The sequence below is a fragment of the Pseudopodoces humilis genome, chromosome 6 (genome assembly GCF_049639895.1).
Source record: "Pseudopodoces humilis isolate 2021_Gansu_Grassland_sample_001 chromosome 6, ASM4963989v1, whole genome shotgun sequence".
Classification (NCBI taxonomy): domain Eukaryota; kingdom Metazoa; phylum Chordata; class Aves; order Passeriformes; family Paridae; genus Pseudopodoces; species Pseudopodoces humilis.
The window spans coordinates 1584940-1610469 of record NC_142205.1 but is presented as its reverse complement, the minus strand read 5'-3'; the positions used below and the strand labels follow the sequence as shown (position 1 = coordinate 1610469).

At 63.9% G+C, this 25530-nt stretch overlaps 1 protein-coding gene across 3 annotated transcripts; it reads left to right on the top strand.

Annotated features, from left to right (window-relative positions):
• The first annotated feature begins 1343 nt into the window (after positions 1 to 1343).
• On the top strand, positions 1344 to 24622 carry LOC102107811 (transcription factor COE4). 3 transcript variants are annotated; one of them, XM_088056526.1, is made up of 17 exons: positions 1344 to 1589; positions 2357 to 2472; positions 6808 to 6964; positions 7248 to 7311; positions 7405 to 7460; positions 7663 to 7736; positions 8383 to 8451; positions 14297 to 14378; positions 16009 to 16126; positions 17269 to 17402; positions 17479 to 17605; positions 18744 to 18832; positions 19595 to 19660; positions 20692 to 20833; positions 21160 to 21339; positions 22121 to 22312; positions 23101 to 24622. In XM_088056526.1, the coding sequence occupies exons 1-17, from the start codon at positions 1344 to 1346 to the stop codon at positions 23169 to 23171; spliced, it is 1983 nt and encodes a 660-aa protein (XP_087912652.1). In that variant the 3' UTR covers positions 23172 to 24622. The 3 variants fall into 3 exon arrangements, with proteins under 3 accessions (XP_087912652.1, XP_087912654.1, XP_087912653.1); XM_088056528.1 differs by lacking the exon at positions 1344 to 1589 and having other exon boundaries at positions 2342 to 2472; positions 7254 to 7311; XM_088056527.1 differs by lacking the exon at positions 1344 to 1589 and having other exon boundaries at positions 2342 to 2472; positions 17272 to 17402.
• The last annotated feature ends 908 nt before the right edge of the window (positions 24623 to 25530 follow it).

Sequence of the window (25530 nt, the reverse complement as noted above, 5' to 3'; positions counted from 1 at the left end):
ACACCGGGATGGACACAGGGATGGACGGACACTGGGATGGACACTGGAATGGACGGACACTGGGATGGACACTGGGATGGACATGGGGATGGACATGGGGATGTTACAGATGGACGGGAGATGGGCAGAGTCATGGATGGATGGATGGACACTGGAATGGATGGAGACATGGACAGATGGACACCGGGATGGATGGATGGACATTGGGATGGACAAGGGCATGGACACCTAAGGTGGACACTGGGATGGATCGGGATGTGTGCAGATGGATGTTGAGATGGACACCAAGGATGGATGGACACAGGGATGGATGGACACAGGGATGGATGGACACAGGGATGGACAGAGGGATGGATGGACACAGGGATGGACAGAGGGATGGATGGACACAGGGATGGATGGACAGAGGGATGGATGGACACAGGGATGGACAACAGGGATGGATGGACAGAGGGCTGCTGGGATGGACTGGGACATGGACAGGTGGAACCCCTGGGATCTATTTGGGGTCACTCTGGGGTGTCCCTGGGAGATTCAGAGGGGTCTCCCTGGGATACCCTGAGAGCGGTTCAGGGTCACCCCAGGGTGTCCCTGGGACCAGCTTGGGGTCACCCCAGGGACACATTGGGGTCACTTTGGGGTACCCTTGGCACCCATTTGGGGCCTCTTCTGGGTGTCCCTGTGGCTCCAGTGGGATCTCCCTTGGCTTGTGTCCAGAACCTCTTTGGGGTCATCCCAAAGCGTCCCTGGGCCTGTTTGGGGTCACTCCAGAGTGTCCCTGGGGCTGGTTTGGGGTCACTTTGTGCCATTGCTGGTCCCCGTTTGGGGTCACCCCGGGGGACACATTGGGGTCACTTTGTGCCACCCCCAGCCCCCATTTGGGGTCACCCCGGGGGACACATTGGGGTCACTTTGTGCCATCCCCAGCCCCCATTTGGGGTCACCCCAAGGTGTCTCGGGGGACACATTGGGGTCACTTTGTGCCATCCCTGGTCCCCGTTTGGGGTCACCCCGGGGGACACATTGGGGTCACTTTGTGCCACCCCCGGTCCCCATTTGGGGTCACCCCGAGGAGTCTCGGGGGACACATTGGGGTCACTTCCCGCTACCCCCGGTCCCCATTTGGGGTTTCCCCGGGGCCTCTCCGTGGCCTGGGGGGTCTCTCCCGGGGGTCTGTCCCGGGGGTCTCCCCTCGGGGTGCCCGGCGCCCCTCGCGCGGCGCGGGGAGGGACCGCTCCTCCCCGGAATGATGTCAGCCTGGCCGGCCGCGGCCCCCGCCTCCCCCGGCGGCTCCGGCCCTGCCTCCCCGGGGAGGCGGCGGCGGCGGCGGCGGCGGTGCCGGGATGGCCCGGGCCGGTGGGGCGGCGGCGGGGCGGCGGCAGCGGGCGCTGCTGCTGCTCATGGTGCTGCTGCCCGAGCCCAGCCGCCGGGGCCGGCCCGGGGGGAGGCGGAGGCGGCGGGGAGAGGGCGGTGATGGCGTTCCCGGGACCCCCGGGCCGCCCCCCGGCCGCCCGCTGCTGCTGCTGCTGCCGCTGCCGCCGCCGCCGCCGCTGCCTCCGCCCCGCGCCGCCGCCGCCGCCGCCCGCCCGGTAACGGAACCGAGCCCCCGCCCCCGGCCGGGCCCCCCCGGCCGCCCGCACTCCTCCCCTGCGCCTCGGCCCTCCCTCCCCGCCTGCCTCTCTGCGAGCCTCCATCACTCCGAGCTTCCCTCCATCCCTCCACTCCTCCTCCTCCGAGCCTCGCTCCATCCCTCCCTGCGCCGCGCTCCATCCCTCCACTCCTCCTCCTGCGAGCCTTCCTCCAGCCCTCCTCTCCCTCCTTCCATCCCTCCACTCCTCCTCCATCCCTCCCTCCAGCCCTCCTCTCCCTCCCTCCATCCTTCTACTCCTCCTCCGGGCCTCCCTCCATCCCTCCCTCCGGTGCTGCGCTCCATCCCTCCACTCCTCCTCCGAGCCTCCCTCCATCCCTCCCTCCTCTCCCTCTAAGCCTTCCTCCCTCCCTCCTTCCTCCCCATCCCTCCCTCCACCCCTCCCTCCACCCCTCCCTCCCTCTCCCCCCGCGCCGCCCCCCCCCCCTCCCCCCCCCCTCTCCTGCCTCCGGGCCTCCTCCCGCTCCAACTTCCCGGGCTCTGCCCCCTCCCGCCCCCTCCTCCCTCCCCACAACCCCCCTCCCTCCCCCGGACCCTTCCCCTCCTTCTCCCCCTCCCTCTCTCCCTCCCTCCCTTCGCAGATGCCGCTTCCCCGGCGGCCGGGACGGCGGCCCCCGGCACCTGCCCGGTGCTGAGCCCGGGGCTGGGGGGGGTCGGGGGGGTGCCGGGGGGGGCCCCCTGGGCCCCCCGGTCATGTTTTGGGTGCAGGAGGCGCTGCCCCGGGGGGGGGTCCCCATGAAGGAGGAGCCGCTGAGCGCGGGGCTCCCCGCCGGCCGCTGGCTGCAGGGCACCGGCATCCTGGACGCCAGCACGGCGGCGCAGAGGTAAGGGGACAGCTCGGGGACAGCCTGGGGACAGCCTGGGGACAGCCTGGGGACAGCCCGGGGACAGCCCGGGGAGAGCCCCGGAGCTCCGGGGGCTCCGGGATGGATGCAACCCGAGCTCCGCGGGGCATCCCGGGCTCCGTGGGGCATCCCGAGGTCGGCGGGTATCCCGGGCTGCACGGGAATTCCGGGGGCTGGAGGTGTCCCGGAGGATGTGGTCATCCCGGGTTTCACGGGAATTCTGAGGGCAGTGGGTATTCCAGGGCTTGGGGGTATTCCAGAGGCTGCGGGCATTCCCGGTTTTACTGGGTATCCTGGGGTATTCCACGGCTCTGGACATGCTGGGCTTCTCGGGCATCCCAGCTTCCCTGGGCATTCCAGGGGCTGTGGGTATCCCGGGGATGTGGATGTGCCGGGTTCTGTGGGCATCCCAAATTCCATGGGCATCCAGAGATATCCCAAATTCCGCAGGCACCCCCCAGGCTCCACAGATATCCCAAATTCCGCAGCCCTCCTGGGCACTGCGGGCATTCCAGGGGCTGTGGGCATCCTGGGATTTGGGAGCGTCCCGGGATCCACGGACATCCCAGGTCCTGTGGGCATTCCTGGTTCCGTGAGCATCCCAGGATGTGCCCTCCCCGCTTTTTTCCTGGCATTCCTTGGGCCTCTGGATATCCCTATCCCGGTGCCCCGGGCATCCCCATGGATTTCAGCTGCCAGGAGTTTGTGCCAACGGGAATGGGATCTGCGCCCATTTCCCTGCCTTTTCCAGGGGGCTCAGATCCCATTCCCGGCTTTCTCCAGGGGGCTCAGATCCCATTCCCTGCATTCCCAGAGGGCTCAGAGCTCTCCGGATCCCATTCCCTGCTTTTCTTTGGGACTCGAATCCCATTTGCTGCCTTTTCCAGGGGGCTCAAATCCCATTCCTTGCCCTCCTGGAGGGCTCAGATCCCATTCCATGCATTCCCAGAGGGCTCAGAGCTCTCCGGATCCCATTTTCTCTGGGACTCAAATCCCATTCCCTGCTTTTCTCTGGGACTCAAATCCCATTCCCTGCCCTCTCCGGGGGCCTCAGTGTCCCCTGTCCGTCCCTCCCTCCTGGGGTCAGTGCCACCCCTGTCCCCTGTCGTGCTGTCCCCTCTGCGGGGTTTGGGGTGTCCCTATGGGGTCACCAAGGCCATGGTGGCTCCCTGGGATCCCCCCAAAACTTTGGGATGCTGGAAAATCTCAGGGAACGCTTCCCCCGCCCCACCAGGGGACCCCAGCGCTGCCACCACCGCGGTGACAGCCACCCCCGCAGGGGGGTGACAATGTGGAGCTGAGGGACAGCAGTGCCACGCTGTGGGGAGGGGGGAGTTGGGAGTCTCGGGGAGGTGCTGGCCTTGTCCCCGTGTCCCCAAAAACTCCCCGGGACCCCTGCAGGGGACACAGGGACACACCCGGGGCTGGCAGCGGTGACAGGGACTTGTCACCCAGTGGGGTCCTGGGCGGTTTGGGGTGTCCCTTCCTGCCCTCCCCGTGTCACCCTGGTGGGCGTGTGCCACCGTGCTGGCAGTGCCACGCGTGGGGACACAACCACCGGTGTCCCCAAGGCCACCGCGATGTCCCCAAGGGGTTGGCACCGGCGTCCTGGGCTGCGGGGTGGCATCGGGACCCTCTAAACCGCCCCCTCCCGCGTGTCCCCACCGCCACCGCGATGTCCCCAAGGGGTTGGCACCGCAGTCCTGGGGTCCCTGGGTGGCGCACCCGGGGTCCCCACCCGTGGGTGGCATCCGGGACCCTCTAAACCTCCCCCTCCCGCGTGTCCCCACGGCCACCGCGATGTCCCCAAGGGGTTGGCACCGAGCTCTGGGGTCCCGCTGAAGGTCCGGGGTGACCCACGCGGTGTCCCCGCCGTGGGGTGGGGTCCCCACGCCCCCCGGGAGCCGCTTTAGGGCCGTGCCCGGGGCCGCCGCTTTCCTGGAAGCGCCGGGGCCGCGGCTGCTTGGAAATGCTTGATTGCCTTTAATAATTAATTAACGCGCCGGGCGGGGCTGGCAGCGCGGGGGGGGACACGGCGGGGGACAGCGGGGACAGCCAGAGCCACCCCCCGAGCGTCACCGAGGCCATTTGGGGGGCGCGGAGGGGAATTTTTGGGGCTGGAAGAAGCAGCGGACGTCGCTGTCCCGTTGTAGGCTGGGGAGGGGGGGGACAGTGAGGGGACAGAGGTGTCCCCGCGGGGGTGGCACCCTGAGAGCAAAGCCACCAGCACGGGGAGGGGACAAGGGACACGCCGCGGTGTCCACGGCAGGTGTGGGGACATGATGTGAGCCGTTTGTGGTGGCCGCGTGCAGGTATTGTCACCTCCCCAGGTGTGGCCACGCGGGTGTCTCTGGGGACACTTTGGGGACCCCTCGGGTGTCTCTGGGGACACTTTGGGGACCCCTCGGGTGTCTCTGGGGACACTTTGGGGACCCCTCGGGTGTCCCTGGGGACAGCTGGGGACCCCTCGGGTGTCTCTGGGGACACTTTGGGGACCTTGCGGGTGTCTCTGGGGACACTTTGGGGACCCCTCGGGTGTCTCTGGGGACACTTTGGGGACCCTGGGGAGCAGCTGAAGGAGCTTTTCCTCTGTCACCTCACAGAGAAATGTCCCCAGAGTGTCGCCGAGGTCCCCAAGGGATGGCGCGTGGGCCTGGCTGTGGCGGGGGGTGACACTGGGGACCCGCTCCGCTGCTGCCGCGGGGACACCGAGGGGACGGGCGGGGTGGGGACGCGGTGACAGTGACGGGGACGGTGCTGGAGCCATCGTCCCTGAAGTGGCTCTGCTGTCACTGTCCTGTCACTCGGGTGTCGGGGCAGGGACAGCAGCGGTGACACCGGCGAGCGGGGAGGGCTCAGGGATGTCCCCTCTGTCCCCTTCTGTCCCTCGTGTCCCCGATGCCAGGGGCAGGTGCTGGCCGTGTCCCCATCTGTGTCCCCTACCCTGAACAGGGCGGGTCCCAGGGAGGGGGTCCTGGGGACAGGCTGGTGGCTTTGGGGACAGGGTCTTGGGGACAGGATGGTGGCCCTGGGGACGGGGTCCTGGTGGCCCTGGGGGTCTTGGGGACAGGTTGGTGGCTTTGGGGACAGGGTCCTGGGGACAGGTTGGTGGCCCTGGGGTCCTGGGGGTCCTGGGGACAGTCTGGTGGCTTTAGGGACGGGGTCCTGGTGGCCCTGGGGACACGGTGCTGCAGATTTTGGGATCAGGCCAGGGTGGGGGGGGGGGGTCCCACAGAAGGGATGCTGGGGGTCCCAAGGATTGGATTTGGGGATTTTGGGATTCTGGGATTTGGGGATTTTGGGATTTTGGGGTTCTGGGATTTTGGGATTTTGGGGTTCTGGGATTTTGGGATTTTGGGGTTCTGGGATTTGGGGATTTTGGGATTTTGGGATTTTGGGATTTTGGGGTTCTGGGAAGGGGTGCTGGGGGTCCCGGGGACATCGTGCTGGGGGGTCCCGGTGTTGAGTTTTCGGGTGTCCCAATACTGGAGTCATGAGGATCCCCGGGATGGGGTTCTGGGGGTTCCAGTGCTGGAAATGGGGTGCTGGGGGTCCCCAGGTCCGGGGTTCTCGGGGATGGGGGTTCCCAACATGGGGTGCTGGAAATGGGGTGCTGAAGGTGCCGGTGTCCCATGGAGAAGGTTTTGGGGTCCCCAGGATGGGGTTCTCGAGGATGGAGATCCCCGGGATGGGGTGCTGGGGGTTCCCGGGATGGGGTTTCGGGGTCTCCCAGTCCTGGGGATTCCCGGGATGGGGTTCGGGGTGTCCTGGTCCTCGGATTCTGGGGGTCCCTAGGATGGGGCGCTGAGGGTCCCAGTCCTGGGAGTCCCCTGGATGGGGTGTTGGTGATCCCCAGCTCCGGGGTTCTCAGGGATGGGGGTCCCCAGCTCCGGGATTCTCGGGGATGGGGGTCCCCAGCTCCGGGGTTTTTGGGGATGGGGTTCCCCAGGTCCGGGGTTCTTGGGGATGGGGGTCCCCAGGTCCGGGGTTTTTGGGGATGGGGGGTCCTGGTTCCGGGGTTTTTGGGGGTGGGGGGTTCCTGGTGCCGGTGTTTTCGGGAATGGGGGGCCCCAGCTCCGGGGTTCTCAGGGATGGGGGTCCCCAGCTCCGGGGTTCTCAGGGATAGGGGTCCCCAGCTCCGGGGTTCTCAGGGATGGGGGGGTCCTGGTGCCGGTGTTTTTGGGGATGGGGGTCCCCAGCTCCGGGGTTTTCGGGGATGGGGGTCCCCAGGTCTGGGGTTTTCGGGGATGGGAGGGTTCCTGGTGCCGGGGTTCCGGCTGTCCCGGCTGTCCCCCACACCGTGGCCTGTCGCAGCGGAGTGTCGCTGGCCCGCGCTCACTTCGAGAAGCAGCCCCCGGCCAACCTGCGCAAATCCAACTTCTTCCACTTCGTGCTGGCCATGTACGACCGCCAGGGCCAGCCCGTGGAGGTGGAGCGCACCTGCTTCATCGACTTCGTGGAGAAGGAGAGGGTGAGAAACCCCCCAAAAAAACCCCAAAACCCCCTCAAAACCTCCCCAAACCACCCCAAAACCCCCGCGGGGCGGAGCGGCCGCGGCTGAGGACGGAGCGCGGCCCCAGCTCATCGCATGAGGATGGGGAGGGGACACGGAGTGACCCCAGGAGGGTGCGGAGGGGACACCGAATGACCCCAGGAGGACGCGGAGGGGACACGGAGTGACCCCAGGAGGGTGCGGAGGGGACACCGGGTGACCACATGAGCCCTCCCCGCTAATTTTGTCCCCACCCCTCAAGGAGCAGAACGGGGAGAAGACCAACAACGGGATCCACTACCGCCTGCAGCTGCTCTACAGCAACGGTGGGTGCGGGGTTTCGGGGGGGTTTCGGGGGGGTTTCGGTGTGTCCCCAGGGGGAGGTGACAAGTGGGGTGGCCCCTCTGGTGTCCCCGCAGGGCTCCGGACCGAGCAGGATTTGTACGTCCGGCTCATTGACTCCATGTCCAAGCAGGTACCGAGACCCCAAATCCACCCCCCACCCCAAATCCCCCCCCGGCCCCACCCGCGGGGAACATCTGGATGTCGCTGCGGCCACATCTGGCCGCGGTGTCCCCCGCGCTGAGCGGGGAGGGAGTGGCGCAGGTGGCAGGGCCCGGGAGCGCCTCGCCGGTGCCACCGCGGTGTCGCCGCTGTCCCCTCGGTGTCCCCTGCAGGCCATCATTTACGAGGGGCAGGACAAGAACCCCGAGATGTGCCGGGTGCTGCTGACCCACGAGATCATGTGCAGGTGGGCTGGGGACACGCGGGGGGTGACAGGGCTGTCCCCAAGGTCCCTTTAGTGCCCGCTGAAGTGATTACAGACCCCGCGTTAATTAATGAGCCGGGCCAGCGCCGCTAATTGACCTCGCGGCAGGGGACAGGCCACTCCCTGAGTCCCCTCGGGGACACCCGCTCGGGGCTGGGGACTGCGGGTGGCGCTGGTGTGTCCCCCGGGGGGGACACGGAGCTCCGGGGTGGGTCCCCAACCCCTTCAGAGCCACCCGGAGGTGACAGGGACAAGTCCCCAACCCCTTCAGAGCCCACCCGGAGGTGACACTGAGACCCCCTAGGTGACAGGGACGGGTCCGCAACCCCTTCAGAGCCACCCGGAAGTGACACGGAGCCCCCCCTGGGTGACAGGGACGGGTCCTCAACTCCTTCGGAGCCCCCGGGACCCCCCAAATCTGTCCCCAAACCCCATCTAGAGGTGGAAAAGTGACACCCCCGAGTGTCCCCTCCCTGCTGTGCCCGTCCTGGTGTCCCCTCTGTCCCCAGCCCTGAGTGACAGGGCGGTCCGAGGGTGGGACATGGGGACCTGGCGCGTCCCTCCCGGCGTTTGGGGGGTCCCTCAGCCCTCGCTGTCCCCTGATGTCACCTCCTGTCGCCGTGTCCAGCCGCTGCTGCGACAAGAAGAGCTGCGGGAACCGCAACGAGACCCCCTCGGACCCCGTCATCATCGACAGGTGCTGGGGACATCGGGGACATCATCGGGGACATCGGGGACATTGGGGGACCCCCGACACCTCACCACGACCCGGGAGGGGGTGGCAGCCACCGGGGGTGTCCCCAAGGTTGGGGACACGACGCTGATGAGCAGAGGGGACAGCGCGGGGGGCTCTGGGTGTCCCTAGGGGGCGGTGACAGATGTCCCCGTTGGTGACATCGATAATGGAGGTGGCACCGGCGGCGCTGGGGACATCCCAGGGTGGCCGTGTCCCTCTGTCCCTGTCCCCAGCGGGGTCCTCCGGCCTGTCCCGTTGTCACCTCTCTGGTGCCACCAAGCCAAGCCCCGGGGGCTGGGACAGGACCAGGGCCCCCTTGTCACTGTCCCCGTGTCCCCTGTCCCGCTGTCCCCACCATGGCGCTTTTGGGGTGCCCGGGGGGGGGGTTCCTGTGACCCCCACTTGGGAGGTGACACCCCCATGGTTAGTGACAGTGTCCCACATGTCCCAAATGTCCCAAATGTCCCTGCGTCCCCCCCTCAGCCGCAGGACTTTTAGGGAGTCACCCAAAGCTTTTTTTTGGGGGGGGTCACACAGGGCCAGGAGTGTCCCCAACATGTCACCCACCATTCCCAGCACTTTTGGGGTGTCCCCAATCTGCCCCCAAGGACTTTTGGGCTGTCCCCAGGCCCCTCTCCCCATTCCCAGCACTTTTGGGGTGTCTCTAACATGCCCCAAAACTTTTGGGGTGACTCCAAACCACTCCAGGACTTTCGGGGTGTCCGCAACCCCGTGTCCCCATTCCCAAAGATTTTGGGGTGTCCCCAATGCTCTGTCACCACTCCCAGAACTTTTGGGGGTGTCACCAAGTGCCAGGCGTGTCCCCAGTCCCCTGGCCCCATTCCCAGGATTTTTGGGGTGTCCCCAGTCTGCCCCCAAGGGTGTCCCCAACCCCGTCTCCCCATCCACAAGACTTTTGGGGGTCACCGAGGGCCAGGAATGTCCCCAACCTGTGTCACTCCAGCCCCAGGACTTTTGGGGTGTCCCCAAACCCCTCTCCCCATCCCCAGCACTTTTGGGGTGACCCCAACCCGCCCCAGGATTTTTTGGGGTGTCCCCAATCCCCTCTCCTTATTCCCAGCACTTTTGGGGTGTCCCCAACCCCCTGTTCCCATTCCCAGGACTTTTGGGGTGTCCCCAACCTGTCCCACATGTTTTGGGGCTGTCCCCAAATCCCCTGTTCCCATTCCCAGGACTTTTGGTGTGTCCCCAAGCCGCCCCAGGAATTTTTGGGGTGTCCCAAATCCCCTGTTCCATTCCCAGCACTTTTGGGGTGACCCCCACCCCCGTGTCCCCATCCCCATCACTTTTGGGGTGTCCCTGAGCCGCCCCAGGAATTTTTGGGGTGTCCCCAATCCCCTCTCCCCATTCCCAGGACTTTTGAGCTGTCCCCAAACCCCTCTCCCCATCCCCATCACTTTTGGGGTGACCCAAACCTCCCCCAGATTTTTTTGTGGTGTTCCCAATCCCCTCTCCTCATTCCCAGGACTTTTGGGCTGTCCCAAATCCCCTGTCCCCATCCACAGGACTTTTGGGGTGACCTCAACCCGTCCCACAGCTTTTGGGGTGTCCCCAATCCCCTCTCCCCATTCCCATCACTTTTGGGGTGTCCTCAACCCGCCCCTGGACTTTTTGGGGTGTCCCCAATCCTCTCTCCTCATTCTCAAGGCATTTGGGGTGTCCCCAAACCCCGTGTCCCCATCCCCATAACTTCCGGGGTGTCCCCCACCTCCGTGTCCCCATCCCCATCACTTTTGGGGTGTCCCCAACCTCCCCGGTCACTTTTGGGGTTTCCCTAATCCCCTGTCCCCATCCACAGGACTTTTGGGGTGACCTCAACCCACCCCACAGCTTTTGGGGTGTCCCCAATCCCCTCTCCCCATTCCCATCACTTTTGGGGTGTCCCCAACCTCCCCCATCACTTTTGGGGTGACCCCAACCCACCCCAGGATTTTTTGGGGGTGTCCCAAATCCCCTGTTCCATTCCCAGTACTTTTGGGGTGTCCCCAACCTCCCCCAGGACTTTTGGGCTGTCCCCAAACCCCTCTCCCCATCCCCATCACTTTTGGGGTGTCCCCAACCTCCCACAGCACTTTTGGGGTCCCCCCACGCCCGTGTCCCCATCCCCATCACTTTTGGGGTGTCCCCAACCCCCCCCCCCATGATTTTGGGCTGCCCCCCACTGCCGTGTCCCCATCCCCATCACTTTTGGGGTGTCCCCAACCTCCCCCATCACTTTTGAGGTGTCCTCAATATCCCCCATCACTTTTGAGGTGTCCCCAACCTCCCCCATCACTTTTGAGGTGTCCTCAATATCCCCCATCACTTTTGGGGTGTCCCCAACCTCCCCCATCACTTTTGAGGGGTCCCCAACCTCCCCCATCACTTTTGGGGTGTCCCCAACCTCCCCCATCACTTTTGGGGTGTCCCCAACCTCCCCCATCACTTTTGAGGTGTCCTCAATATCCCCCATCACTTTTGGGGTGTCCCCAACCTCCCCCATCACTTTTGGGGTGTCCTCAATCTCCCCAACACTTTTGGGGTGTCCCCAACCTCCCCCATCACTTTCGGGGTGTCCCCCACGCCCGTGTCCCCATCCCCATCACTTTTGGGGGGTCAGGCAGGGCCAGGCGTGTCCCCAGCCCCCCCCGGGAGCCCCCCCCGTGTCCCCGTGTCCCCCCCCGGGCCAGCCCCGCTGGTTTGAGAGCGCGCTAAGTGCCCCTCTCGCGGCGTTAATCAAATTACCCGGCAGCGAAAATTGACGCTTCTCATTAATTAGCCACGATTATGCTAATTGCGCATTCAAATTTATGCGCCGCGAGCAGAAGGTGCTCGGCAGCGGCGCCGGGCATTTGCATATTCAATGGTAATTAGCGATGCTAATTAATGCGCCGGCCCCGTATTTTTAACTCGCGGGGCTTCAGCCCCAGCTCCCCCCCCCCCCCCCAACCTGGGGCAGGGATTTAGGGGGGATTTGGGGTTTTTTTGGGGGGGTTTGGGGTACCCTCCCCAGCCGCGCTGTCCCGGGGATGGCGGGGCCGTTTTCCCGGCGTTTTCCCGGCGTTTTCCAGGCGTTTTCCAGGAGTTTTCCAGCTCCTTCCTTGCCCTGATTACCACCCGCGGGGCGGGAAAGGGATTATGGGATTGTGGGGAATGGGGGGACCCCCCCCTTTTCCTGTGTTGTCCCATAGGGTGGGACCCCCTTTCTATGGGGTCGGGACCCCCTCGGTGTGGGATCCCCTTTTTGTGGGATTCCCCTTTTCCGTGGGGTTCTAGAAATGAGACCCTTTTTTTGTGGGATCCCCTTTTTGTGGGATCCCCTTTTTGTGGGATCTCCCGTTTTGTGAGGTCCCCCTTTCCATAAGGCCCCTTTTTATGGGATCCCCCTTTCCATGGGGAGCCCCTCGCTGTAGGATCCCCCTTTTCCATGGGATCCTCTAAATGAGACTCCCCTTTTTGTGGGATCCCCTTTTTGTGGGATCCCCTTTTTGTGGGATCCCCTTTTTGTGGGATCCCCTTTTTCCATGGGATCCTCTCTCCCTATGACCCCTCCCTCCATGGGATCCTCTAAATGAGACCCCTTTTTTTTGGGATCCTCCCCTTTTTTTGGATCACCCTTTTTGTGGGATCCCCCTTTTTTTTTTGGGATCCCCCTTTTTCCACAGGGGGCCCCGCGAAGTGGGACCTCCCCATCCCATGGGATCCTCTCTCCTTGTGCCCCCCCCCCCCCCCCCCTTTCCATGGGATCTGCTTTTTGTGGGATCGCCCTTTCCGTGGGATCGCCCTTTCCGTGGGATCGCCCTTTCTGTGGGATCCCCTTTCCCCGTGGTCCCTTTTCTCTGGGATCCCCTCTCCGTGGGACCCCCTTTTTATGGGATCCCTTTTCCCTGGGATCCCCTTTCCATGGGATCCCCTCATCCATGGGATCCCTGTGGGGTGGGACCTCCTTTCCCCAGAATCCCCTTTTTCCATGAGATCCCCTTTTTTGTGGGATCCCCTTTTTGTGGCATCCCAGTTTTTTTGTGGGATCCCCTCACCCATGGGACCCCTTTTCTGCAGGATCCCCCTTTCCATGTAACCCCTTTCTTTGGGGGATCCTTTTTTACCCTGGGATCCCCTTTCTGTGGGATCCTCTCTCCCTGAGACCCCTTTTCTATAGGATCCCCTTTTTTCTGGGATCCCCATTCTCTGGGACCCCCTTTTGCGGGATCCCCTTTCCTCTGAACCCCTTTTTTTGTGGGATCCCCTTTCTTGGGATCCCCTTTCCCTGGAACCCCATTTCCGTGGGATCCCCATTCTCTGGGACCCTCTTTTTCGGGATCCCCTTTTTTGGGATCCCCTTCCCAAGTAACCCCTTTATGTGGGATCCCCTTTTTGTGGGATCCCCCTTCCCTGTGACCCCTTTTTTGTGGGATCCCCTTTTTTTGGGATCCCCTATCCAAGTTACCCCTTTTTGTGGGATCCCCTTTCCCTGGGACCCCATTTCCATGGGATCCCCATTCTCTAGGACCCCCTTTTTTGGGATCCCCTTTCCATGTAACCCCTTTTTTGTGGGATCTTTTTTTTGGGATCCCCTTATTTGGGATCCCCTTTCTATGTAACCCCTTTATGTGGGATCCCCTTTTTTGGGATCCCCTTTCCAAACAGCCTGACCCAGGGGTGACCCCGTTCAGGGTCCCCCGGCTGTCCCCAAACCCCGTGTGACCCCGGGGATTGGCCTGGGGGTCCCAACATTCCCGGGGGTCCCGGTGTCGGACGGGGAGGGACGCTGGGATGGGGACATTGGGATGGGGACAGGGTGGCATCATGGGATGGGGACACTGGGATGGGGACATTGGGATGGGACACTGGGATGGGGACAGGGTGGGACATTGGGATGGGGACACTGGGATGGTGACACTGGGATGAGGACAGGGTGGGACATTAGGATGGGGACACTGGGATGGGGACAGGGTGGGACATTGGGATGGGGACACTGGGATGGGGACACTGGGATGGGGACACTGGGATGGGGACATTGGGATGGGGACACTGGGATGGGGACAGGGTGGGACATTGGGATGGGGACACTGGGATGGGGACACTGGGATGGGGACAGAGAGGGACACTGTGATGGGGACAGGGTGGGACATTGGGATGGGACACTGGGATGGGGACATTGGGATGGGGACACTGGGATGGGGACAGAGAGGGACACTGTGATGGGGACAGGGTGGGACATTGGGATGGGACACTGGGATGGGGACATTGGGATGGGGACACTGGGATGGTGACAGGGTGGGACACTGGGATGGGGACACTGGGATGGGACATTGGGATGGGGACACTGGGATGGGGACAGGGTGGGACACTGAGATGGGACACTGGGATGGGACATTGGGATGGGGACAGAAGGATGGGGACAGAGAGGGACACTGTGATGGGGACAGGGTGGGACATTGGGATGGGACACTGGGATGGGGACATTAGGATGGGGACACTGGGATGGGGACTGAGGTAGGACACTGAGATGGGGACAGGATGGGGACACTGGGATGGTGACACTGGGATGGGGACAGAAGGATGGGGACACTGGGATGGGGACAGAGCGGGACACTGAGATGGGGACAGGATGGGGACACTGAGATGGGGACGCTGGGATGGGACACTGGAATGGGGACAGGAAGTGACAGAAAGACTGGGGACACCTGGATGGGGACAAAACGACACACCGGGAATGGGGGGGGAGGGGACAGCACGGGGACACATTTTTGTCCCCCCCCACCCCCCACCCCCCCCTTTTTTTTTTTTCCCTCCCTTATCCCAGGTTTTTCCTCAAGTTTTTCCTCAAGTGCAACCAGAACTGCCTGAAAAACGCCGGGAACCCGCGGGACATGCGGCGCTTCCAGGTGACACTTGGGGACATCGCAATGAGGGTGGGACCCTAAAAAGGGGTGCAGGCGACCCCAAAAGGATTTCCCAAAGGGGTCGAGGGGAACTGGGGACTCGATTCCCCCCGTTCGGGGGGAATCGAGTCCCCAGTTCCCCTCGACCCCTTTGAAAATCCCAAATCCACCGCCGCCCTATAAGAAAAAAACCCCAAATCCGCCCTGAAAACCCCAAAATCTCCGCCCCTCCTCCCCCCTCCCCGGTCGCAGCTGGGTCCTGGCCCCCCCCGAGGTTCATCAGGGCTCGGTAACGAGATGTTAATTATGACATTTCGGTGATTAACGACCCCATTTGCATCGCGGCATCGGCGGCGGGAGAGCGGCGGGGGGAAAAGGGGAAAGGGGGGGGGAGTTGTGGGATTGGGGGGGCTGGGAATGGGGTGGGGGGGTTCCCTTTTAGGGGATGGGCGGCACTAAAGGGGGTTTGCGGTCTTCTGGGGGGGCTGGGGGGGTCCCTGAGGGGGTGACCCTAAAAGGGGTTTGGGGGCTCCTTGGAGGGGGAGCCTTGGGGGAATTTGGGGGGCTGGGGGTGGTCTAAGGGGTTTTGGGGTGCCCTGGGGGCACTTGGGGGACCGGGGGTGACTCTAAAAGGGGTTTGGAGTCTCCCTGGGGAAATTTGGGGGGGCTGGGGGTGACCCTAAAAGGGGTTTGGGGTCTCCTTGGGGGGGCTGGGGGTGGTCTAAGGGGTTTTGGGGACACCTGGGGGACTGGGGATGACCCTAAAAGTGGTTTGGGGTCTCCTTGGAAGGGCTGGGAAGGGTCCCTGGAGGAGTCTTAGGGGGGTTTGGGGTCTCTTGTGGGGTTGGGCTGGGGTTGGGGTTGGCCTTAAAAGGGGTTTGGGGTCCCCTGGGGGGGTCTAGGGTGGCCCCAAAAGGGGTTTGGGGGCTCCTTGTGGGGGGGAGCCTTGGGGGAATTTGGGGGGGCTGGGGGTGGCCCTAAAAGGGGTTTGGGGTCCCCTGGGGGGGTCTGGGTGTCCCCTGAGTGTCCTGGAGGAAGGACTTGGGCAATCTGGGGGGGCTGGTGACCCCAGGCTGTGGGGGCCACCCTCAGGCCACCCCTGTGGGGACGCCACAGCCGGCCCCTCCTGCGGTGTGACAGGGCTGTGACAGGGATGGGGACATCGTGGGGACATCGTGGGGACACCACACACAGCGTCCCTGTGGCGTGACAGGGCAGGGGACATTGAGGGGATACCGTGGGGACACCATACACAGTGTCCCTGTGGTGTGACAGAGCAGTGGACACTGTGGGGACATCGTGGGGACACCATGGGGATGTCATGGGGACACCAGACACAGTGTCCCTGTGGTGTGACAGGGCAGGGGACATTGAGGGGATACCGTGGGGACACCAGACACAGTGTCCCTGTGGTGTGACAGGGCAGGGGACATCGTGGGGACACCATGGGGACATCGTGGGGACACCGCACACAGTGTGCCTGCAGTGTGACAGAGCAGTGGACACCGTGGGGACACCGTGGCGACACCATGGGGACACCATGGAGACACCACACACAGCATCCCTGCGCTGTGACCGAGCAGGGGACACCGTGGGGACACCACGGGGTGACCGTGTCCCTTGTCCCCCACAGGTGGTGGTGTCCACCACGGTGCACGTGGACGGCCACGTCCTGGCCGTGTCCGACAACATGTTCGTCCACAACAACTCCAAGCACGGCCGGCGCGCCCGGCGCCTCGACCCTTCCGAAGGTCAGGGGACACCTGGGGACATCTTGGGGACATCCCGGGGACATGCCATGGGACCCTCCAAGCCTGGCCTGGCATCCCCAGGGCGATCCCTGTGTCCCCACCCTGCTGTCCCCAAGTGTCCGTGCCCATCCACGTTGGGTGTCCCTGTTTGTCCCCATCTGTGTCACCGCGGCCACCTGGGGACATCCTGGGGACGTCTTGGGGACGTGCCATGGGACCCTCCAAGCCTGGCTTGGCATCCCCGCCCTGTGTCCCCACCCTGCTGTCCCCAATGTCTGGTGTGTCCATCCATGGGTGTCCCTGTTTGTCCCCACCCGTGTCACCATGGTCACACGTGTGTGTCCCCGGCCATGTCCCTGTGGCCACCTGTGATTGTCCCCATCTGTGTCCATATGTCTGTCCCCCGTCGTGTCCCTGTGGCCACTTATGTGTCCCCACCCATGTCCCGATGTCCCTGTGCCACCTGTGTCCCACCCCAGCCATGTCCATGTCCCCGTGTCCCCATCCATGTCCCCATGCCTGTCCCCTCTTCTCTGACCCCACCCCATCGCCCCCAAGCGCTCCCCACCCCTCCATGTCCCCACCATGGCTGTCCCTGTCCCCTCCGTGTCCCCACCATGGCTGTCCCTGTCCCCTCCATGTCCCTACCACTGGCTGTCCCCACCCCTCTGTGTCCCCACCATGGCTGTCCCCACCCCTCCATGTCCCCACCATGGCTGTCCCTGTCCCCACCATTGCTGTCCCTGTCCCCCCGTGTCCCCACCATGGCTGTCCCTGTTCCCCCGTGTCCCCACCACGGCTGTCCCTGTCCCCCCCGTGTCCCCACCATGGCTGTCCCTGTCCCCACCATTGCTGTCCCTATCCCCCCGTGTCCCCAACACGGCTGTCCCTGTCCCCACCATGGCTGTCCCTGTTCCCCCGTGTCCCCACCACGGCTGTCCCTGTCCCCCCCGTGTCCCCACCATGGCTGTCCCTGTCCCCACCATTGCTGTCCCTGTCCCCCCGTGTCCCCACCATGGCTGTCCCTGTCCCCACCATGGCTGTCCCTGTCCCCACCATTGCTGTCCCTATCCCCCCGTGTCCCCACCATGGCTGTCCCTGTCCCCCCGTGTCCCCACCATGGCTGTCCCTGTCCCCTCCAGCAGCCACCCCCTGCATCAAGGCCATCAGCCCCAGCGAGGGCTGGACCACGGGCGGTGCCACCGTCATCGTCATCGGCGACAACTTCTTCGATGGCCTCCAGGTGCTCTTCGGCACCGTGCTGGTGTGGAGCGAGGTACGGGGACGGGCCCGGCGGTGGCCTGGGGACAGCTCGGGGACACCGCTGAGGCCGCGTGTCCCCTCGCCCGCAGCTCATCACCCCCCACGCCATCCGCGTGCAGACCCCCCCCCGGCACATCCCGGGGGTCGTGGAGGTGACGCTGTCCTACAAGGCCAAGCACTTCTGCAAGGGCGCCCCGGGACGCTTCGTCTACACCGGTGAGGGGACACCTCGAGCGGGGTGGGGACACCCGGAGCGGGGTGGGGACACCGGGAGTGGGGTGGGGACACCTGGGAGTGGGGTGGGGACATCGGGATTGGGATGAGGACATCGGGAATGGGGTGGGGACACCGCGAGTGGGACATCCGGGATTGGTGTGGGGTCATCGGGAGTGGAGCGGGGACATCGGGAGTGGGGTGGGGACACCTGGGAATGGGATGGAGACACCGGGAACGGGGTAGGGACACTGGGATTGGTGTGGGGACATCGGGTTTGGGGTGGGGACACTGGGATCGGGCTGGGGACACCGGGAGCGGGCTGGGGACACCGGGAGTGGGGTGGGGACACCGGGAGTGGGGTGGACACACCGGGGGTGGGATGGGGACACCGCGAGTGGGACATCCGGGATTGGTGTGGGGACATCGGGATTGGTGTGGGGACACCGCGAGCGGTCTGGGGACACCGGGAATACGGTGAGGACATCGGGAATGGGGTGGGGACATCAGAATTGGGATGGGGACACTGGGAGTGGGGCATCCGGGGTTGGGGTGGGGACACCGCGAGCGGGGTGGAGACACGGGGAGTGGGATGGGGACACTGGGATTGGGGTGGGGACATCCTGGAATTGGGGTGGGGACACCGGGAGTGGGGTGGACACACCGGGGGTGGGATGGGGACACCGGGATTGGGATGGGGACACCGGGAATGGGATGGGGACATTGGGTTTGGGGTGGGGACACCGGTATTGGGGTGGGGACATCGGGGAATGGGATGGGGACATGGGGGTTGGGGTAAGGACATCCTGAAGCAGGGATGGGGACAGCTGGGAATGGGATGGCGACACCCGGGAATGGGACGGAGACCACTGGGATTGGGATAGAGACGCTCAGGAGTGGGATGGGGACATCTGGGAGTGGGGTGGGGACATCCTGGAATTGGGATGGGGACAGCTGGCACCGTGCCGCACACTCATGGGGTGGGGACCCAGACCTTTGGGACAATGGCGCAGGCCCCCGGGAAGGGGACAGAGCCCTTGTGACAGTGACGCAGACAGCCGGGCCAGTGCTCCAGCCCCTCGGGACAATGTCCCAGCCCCCGGGGAGGGGACAGTGACCCGGCGGTGTCCCCTGTCCCCAGCCCTGAACGAGCCCACCATCGATTACGGCTTCCAGCGGCTGCAGAAGGTGATCCCGCGGCACCCCGGGGACCCCGAGCGCCTGCCCAAGGTAAGGGACAGCGACACCCCCGGGGGACAGCGACACCCCCGGGGGACAGGGACACCCCTGGGAGACGGGAACACCCCCGGGGAATGGGGACACCCCCAGGGGACACGGGGACACCCTCGGGGGATGGGGACACCCTCAGGGGACACGGGGACATCCCCAGGGAACAGCCCCAGGGGACAGGGACACTCCCGGGGGACAGGGGGACATCCCCAGGGGACAGGGACACCCCCAGGGAACAGCCCCAAGGGACAGGGACACCCCCGGGGGACAGGGAGACACCCTCAGGGGACAAGAACACCCCCAGGGGACACGGGGACACCGCCAGGGGATGGGGACACCCCCGGGAGACACAGGGACACCCCCAGGGGACACGGGGACCCCCCCGGGGGACACAGGGATTCCCTGGCAGAGCCCCAGGATAGGGGTGACAATTCTTGTGTCCCCCGGGGTCGTTGGAAACACAGAATGGGGGGGTTGGGGACACGGGGGGGACACGGAGGGGACACGGGGGGGACATGGGGGGTCATTGGGGACTCGGGAGGTCACTGGGGACACAGAATGGGGGGGTTGGGGACACAAGGGGGACACAGGGCTGTCATGGGGGGAATCAGGGGTGACCATGGGAGGGACACAGGGGGGGTCATTTGGGACACAGAATGGGGGGGTCAGGGGGGACATGAACGCCATAGGGGGCGGGCGGGGGGTGCAGACCCCCCACCCCCGACCCCCCTGTCCCCTGCCCTGTCCCCTCGCTGTCCCCAGGAGGTGCTGCTGAAGCGCGCGGCCGACCTGGTGGAGGCGCTTTATGGGGTCCCCCACAGCAACCAGGTGTGCGGGGACCCCCCTGGGACCCCCTTGGGACCCCTCCACTCTGGGACCACCGTGGGACCCCTTGGGACCCCGTGGGACCCCCCGGGACCCCCCTGGGACCCCTCTGGGACCCCCTGGGACCCCTCTCGGGTTCCCCCACCGCCACTGTGGGTGGCCCGGGAGGTGACACCAGCTGGGACAGTCACAGCCACCCCTGGCCCGTCCCAGGGTGACCCGATGGGCTCTGTGGGTGGTGGGGTGACACAGGGTGACACCGAGGGTGACATCGAGGGTGACACCAAGGGTGACACCGAAGATGACATCGAGGGTGACACCGACGGGTGACACCGGCGGGGCACCATCGAGGGGTGACAATGACAGGTGACACTTTAGGGTGATGCTGTGCTGGAGGGTGACACTGTGGGGTGGCACTGAGAGGTGACACTGAAGGGTGACACCAAGGGCTTCCTCTGTGGGGTGACAATGTGAGGTGACACCAAGGAGTTACTCTGTGGGGTGACAATGGGGTGACACTGTGGGGTGACACTGAGGGGTGACACTGTGAGGTGACACTGGGGTGACTGTAGGGTGACAATGAGGTGACACCAAGGAGTTACTGTGTGGGGTGACAATGGGGTGACACTCTGAGGTGACACTGGGGTAACTGTGGGGTGACAATGAGGTGACACCAAGGAGTTACTTTGTGGGGTGCCACTGGGGTGCCACTGGGGTGACACTGTGGGGTGACAATGGGGTGACACTGTGGGGTGACAATGGGGTGACACTGGGGTGACACTGTGGGGTGACAATGGGGTGACACTGGGGGGTGACACCGAGGAGTTACTCTGTGGGGTGACACTGTGGGGTGACAGTGAGGTGACACCGTGGGGTGACACTCTCAGGTGACACTGGGGTGCCACCAAGGGCTTTCCCTGTGGGGTGGCACCATGCAGGAGGGTGACACTGTGGCGTGCCACCACGAGGTGACAGTGAGGGGTGCCACCAAGCAGTGCCACCCTCGCTCGGTGACACCACCGCCGTGTCCCCAGGACGTGCTGCTGAAGCGGGCGGCTGACGTGGCCGAGGCGCTGTACAGTGTCCCCAGGGCCCCCGCGCATGTCACTGTCCCCTCCTTCGGCGGGGGACAGCTCGGCCTCGCCATGGGCGACTCCCCGCAGGGCTCCGAACAAGGTGCGAGGTGGCCTCGGGGTGGCGGGAAGGTTGTTGTCCCCTCCCCGCCTGGTGGCACCTGTCCCTGTCCCCTCAGGGCTGTGACCGAGGTGGCCTCGGAGTGGCGGGAGGGTTTTTGTCCCCTCCCCAGGAGGTGCCACCTGTCCCCTCAGGTCTCCCCAAAAAGTGCGCGGTGGCCTCGGGGGGTTGTGTCCCCTCCGCCACCGTGTCGCTGTCCCCTCAGGGCTGTGACCAAAGTGCTCGGTGGCCTCGGGGCGGGGCTGAGGGGGGTCCGGAGAGCCTTCGTCCCCTCCTCAGGCGGTGCCACCGTGTCGCTGTCCCCGCAGGGTTCTCGCGCAGCCCCGGGACGCCCCCGGCGCGGGGGTTCGGCCCCCCGGGCTCGGCCCCACAGCAGGGCTTTGCCGGGGCCACCGGGGGCTTCGGCGGGGCCACCATGGCCGGGCTGGGGGTCCCCGGGTCCCCTCCGAGCTTCCTGAACGGCTCCACCGCCACCTCCCCCTACGCCAGTGAGTGACACTGCTGGGGACACCTGTGGGGAGGGGGGACACGAGTTCATGGGGGGGCCCTGGGGGGTCCCCAAATCCGTGTGACAGCTCTGGGGGGTCCTGAAGTCATGGCGGGTCCTTGGGGGTCCCCAAAGTCATTGTGGGGTCGCTGGGGGTCCCCAGAGTGATGTGACAACCCTGGAGTGTCCCCACAGCCATCACTGAGGGTGAGAGAGGGAGCGAGGGTGGGACAGCCCTGTCCTTGTCCCCAGCCCTGTCCTGGCCCATCGGTGTCATTGTCCCTGTCCCTGCCTCTCTCCCTGTCCTCATCCTTGTCCCCATCCCTGTGCCTGTCCCTGTCCCTATCCCGTCCTCATCCCTGTCCCCATGCCTGCCTCTCTCCCTGTCCCCATCCTTGTCCCCTTCCTTGTCCTGGCCCTGTCCTCATCCCTGTCCCCATCCCCATCCCTGTCCCTGCCTCTCTCCCTGTCCCCATCCCTGTCCCCATCCTTTTCCCTTTCCTTGTCCTGGCCCTGTCCTCGTCGCTGTCCCCATCCCCATCCCCGTCCCCATCCCCATCCCTGTCCCCATCCCCATCCCTGTCCCTGTTCCTGCCTCTCTCCCTGTCCCCATCCCCCTCCCCATCCCTGTCCCCATCCTTGTCCCCTCCCCTGTCCCATCCCTGTCCCCATCCCCACTCCTGTTTGTCCCTGTCCCTGTCCTGGCTCTGTCCCCATCCCCATCCCCGTCCCCTGGCGGTGTCCCCCGTCCCCAGCCGAGCCGTGTGTGGCTGTCCCCTCAGTCCTGCCCGCCAGTCCCCCGCTGGGCGCCTCGTCTGTCACCGTCACCTCGGGCCCGGGCACGGCCACCCCTCCCGGTGGCTTCTCCTTCTCTCCGGTGACGATGATCTCGGCCGTGAAGCAGAAGAGCGCCTTCGCCCCCGTGCTGCGGCCACAGGGCTCCCCCCCGCCCGCCTGCGCCAGTGCCCTGCAAGGTCAGACTGTCCCCAAGGCCACCAAGGCCACCGTGGTCTCTGACACCCAGCCCCCGGTGGCTCGTGCGCCATGGAGGGTCCCCGGTGTCACCACGCTCCCGTACATGGGAATGGTTGGGCCTGCCCTGTGACACACCCTTGTGCCTCGTCCCTGGTGTCCCCAGTGTCCCCAAGGTCCCTGACATCTGTCCCTAGTGTTCCCAGTGTCCCCAAGGTCCCTGACATCTGTCCCTAGTGTCCCCAGGGTCCCCAGGATCCCTAACATCTGTCCCCAGTGTTCCCCAGTGTCCCCAGTGTCCCCAAGGTCCCTGACATCTGTCCCCAGGTGGCCCCAGCCCCTTGGAGGGTCCCTGGTGTCACGGTGTCCCTTGCACCTCTCTGGCTCTCTGGTCAGAGCTCTTCTCTGTGCCACCCCTGTCCCTGTCCACCAATGTCCCCAATGTCCCCAGTGTCCCCAAGGCATGTGACATCTGTCCCTGGGTGGCCCTGCCCCACAGAGGGACCTGGCTGTCACTGTGACCCCTGTACTGCCCATGGGCATGGCTGGAGCTGCCCTGTGCCACCCTGGTGCCTGTCCCCTCCGTGTCCCCAGTGTCCCCAAGGTCCCCGGTGTCCCCAACACCCACCTCGAGTTCCCCTGCCCCACCGAGGGTCCCCGATGTCACCGTGCTCCTGCCTGACATCCCTGCCCATGTGATGCCCACACCTGGCATTGTCCCATGCCACCCTCGTCCCCTTGTCCCCTTGTCCCCGGTGTCCCCTCCTGACGCTGTCCCTGTCCTGCCCAGACCCGGCTTTCGAGGACTCGGACAAATTCCACGCTCCGGCGCGGCCGCTCCAGGGATTGGCCTATTCCTAAGGACGGCGTGTCCGGAGGGGCTCCGGACCCCCCATCCCACCGGGACAGGAGCGGGGACAAGGACTGGGGACATCCCTGTCCCCTGTGCCCACCCCTCGCCTCCCCTCAGAGCTGGGATGGCTCCGGAGCAGCCACGCGGAGCAGGATGAGGGGACATCCCCCCGATGTCCCCACCTGGGTGACCCCGGCCTGGCCCGGCTGAGGGGGGACTTGGGGAAACCCTGGAATGAGCCAAAATTCCTGGGTTTGGCCTCGGGAAGAGGCGGAGAGAGCCGGGAATGGGGGGCAGCGGAGGGCGCGGGATGGAGGTGCTGGGATGGGCGGGAGGGGTGATCCAAAGAGGGATGGAAGCTCCAGAAAAGGATGGATGGTTCAAAGTGGGATGGATGTTCCAAGGTGGGATGGAAGCTCCAGAAAAGGATGGATGGTTCAAAGTGGGATGGATGTTCCAAGGTGGGATGGAAGCTCCAGAAAAGGATGGATGGTCCTAGGTGGGATGGATGTTCCAAGGTGGGATGGAAACTCCGGAAAAAGATGGATGGTCCAAGGTGGGATGGATGCTCTGGGACGGGATGGAAGCGCCAGGATGGGCTGGATGATCCAAAGTGGGACAGATGATCCAAGGTGGGATGGATGTTCCAGGTGGAATGGATACTCCAGGATGGGAGGGATGTTCCAGGTGGGATGGAAGCTCCAAGGTGGGATGGAAGCTCCGCAAGGGGATGGATGGTCCAAGGTGGGATGGATGTTCTAAGGTGGGATGGAAGCTCCAAGGTGGGATGGATGTTCCAAGGTGGGATGGATGCTCTGGAATAGGATGGATGATTCAGGTGGGATGGAAACTCTAGATGGGAAGGATACTCCAGGATAGGAAGGATGTTCTATGGAAGCTCTGGAAAAAGATGGCTGCTCCAGGATGAGGGGTGAATGATCTGGGATGGGAGGGATCATCCAAAGTGGGATGGATGCTCTGGAAAAGGATGGAATCTCCAACGTGGGATGGATGCTCCAGGATAGGGTGGATAATCGGAGTTGGCAGGATGATCCAAGGTGGGATGGAAGCTCCAGAAAAAAGATGGATATTGAAGACTAGAGGGATGATCCAGGGAAAGATGGATGTTCCTGGGCAGGGGGGATGAACTGGGGATGGATGGATGGATGGATGATGGATGGATGGATGATGGATGGATGATGGATGATGGATGATGGATGGATGGATGATGGATGATGGATGATGGATGGATGATGGATGGATGATGGATGGATGGATGATGGATGGATGGATGATGGATGGATGATGGATGGATGGATGATGGATGGATGATGGATGGATGATGGATGGATGGATGATGGATGATGGATGGATGATGGATGATGGATGGATGATGGATGATGGATGGATGGATGGATGGATGATGGATGGATGATGGATGGATGGATGATGGATGATGGATGGATGATGGATGGATGGATGGATGGGTGAATGGGTGATGGATGGATGATGGATGGATGATGGATGGATGGATGATGGATGGATGGATGGATGATGGATGGATGATGGATGATGGATGGATGGATGATGGATGGATGGATGATGGATGGATGGATGATGGATGGATGATGGATGGATGGATGGTTGGATGGATGATGGATGGATGGATGATGGATGGATGGATGGATGGATGATGGATGGATGATGGATGGATGATGGATGGATGATGGATGATGGATGGATGATGGATGGATGATGGATGATGGATGGATGGATGGATGATGGATGGATGATGGATGGATGATGGATGGATGGATGATGGATGGATGATGGATGGATGGATGATGGATGGATGGATGATGGATGGATGATGGATGATGGATGGATGGATGATGGATGGATGATGGATGGATGGATGATGGATGGATGATGGATGGATGGATGATGGATGGATGATGGATGATGGATGATGGATGATGGATACTCCAAGGCAGGAGGGATGATCTGGGACAGGATGGATGCTCCCAGGAGAGATGGATAGCCCAAGGTGGGATGGATGCTCCGGGTGGGATGGATATTCCAGGAGAGGATGGATATTCCAGGTGTGATGGATACCCCAGGACAGGCCGGATGTTCCGGTGGGACCCGGCTCCCCTCACCTTTCCCGGCTCTCTCCCCACTCCACATCCGGAGCTTCACCCACAATTCCAGAATCCAGTCCCAGAATCCTGGATCTCTGTGATTCCCAGAATCCCAGATCCCGGATCTCTGCCTGTCCGGGATCAGGATCCTGGTGCCACCTGGGGTGGGGGAGCACCGCGGTCCCTGTCCCCTGCCATTAATTATCGCCATTATTATCAATATTAA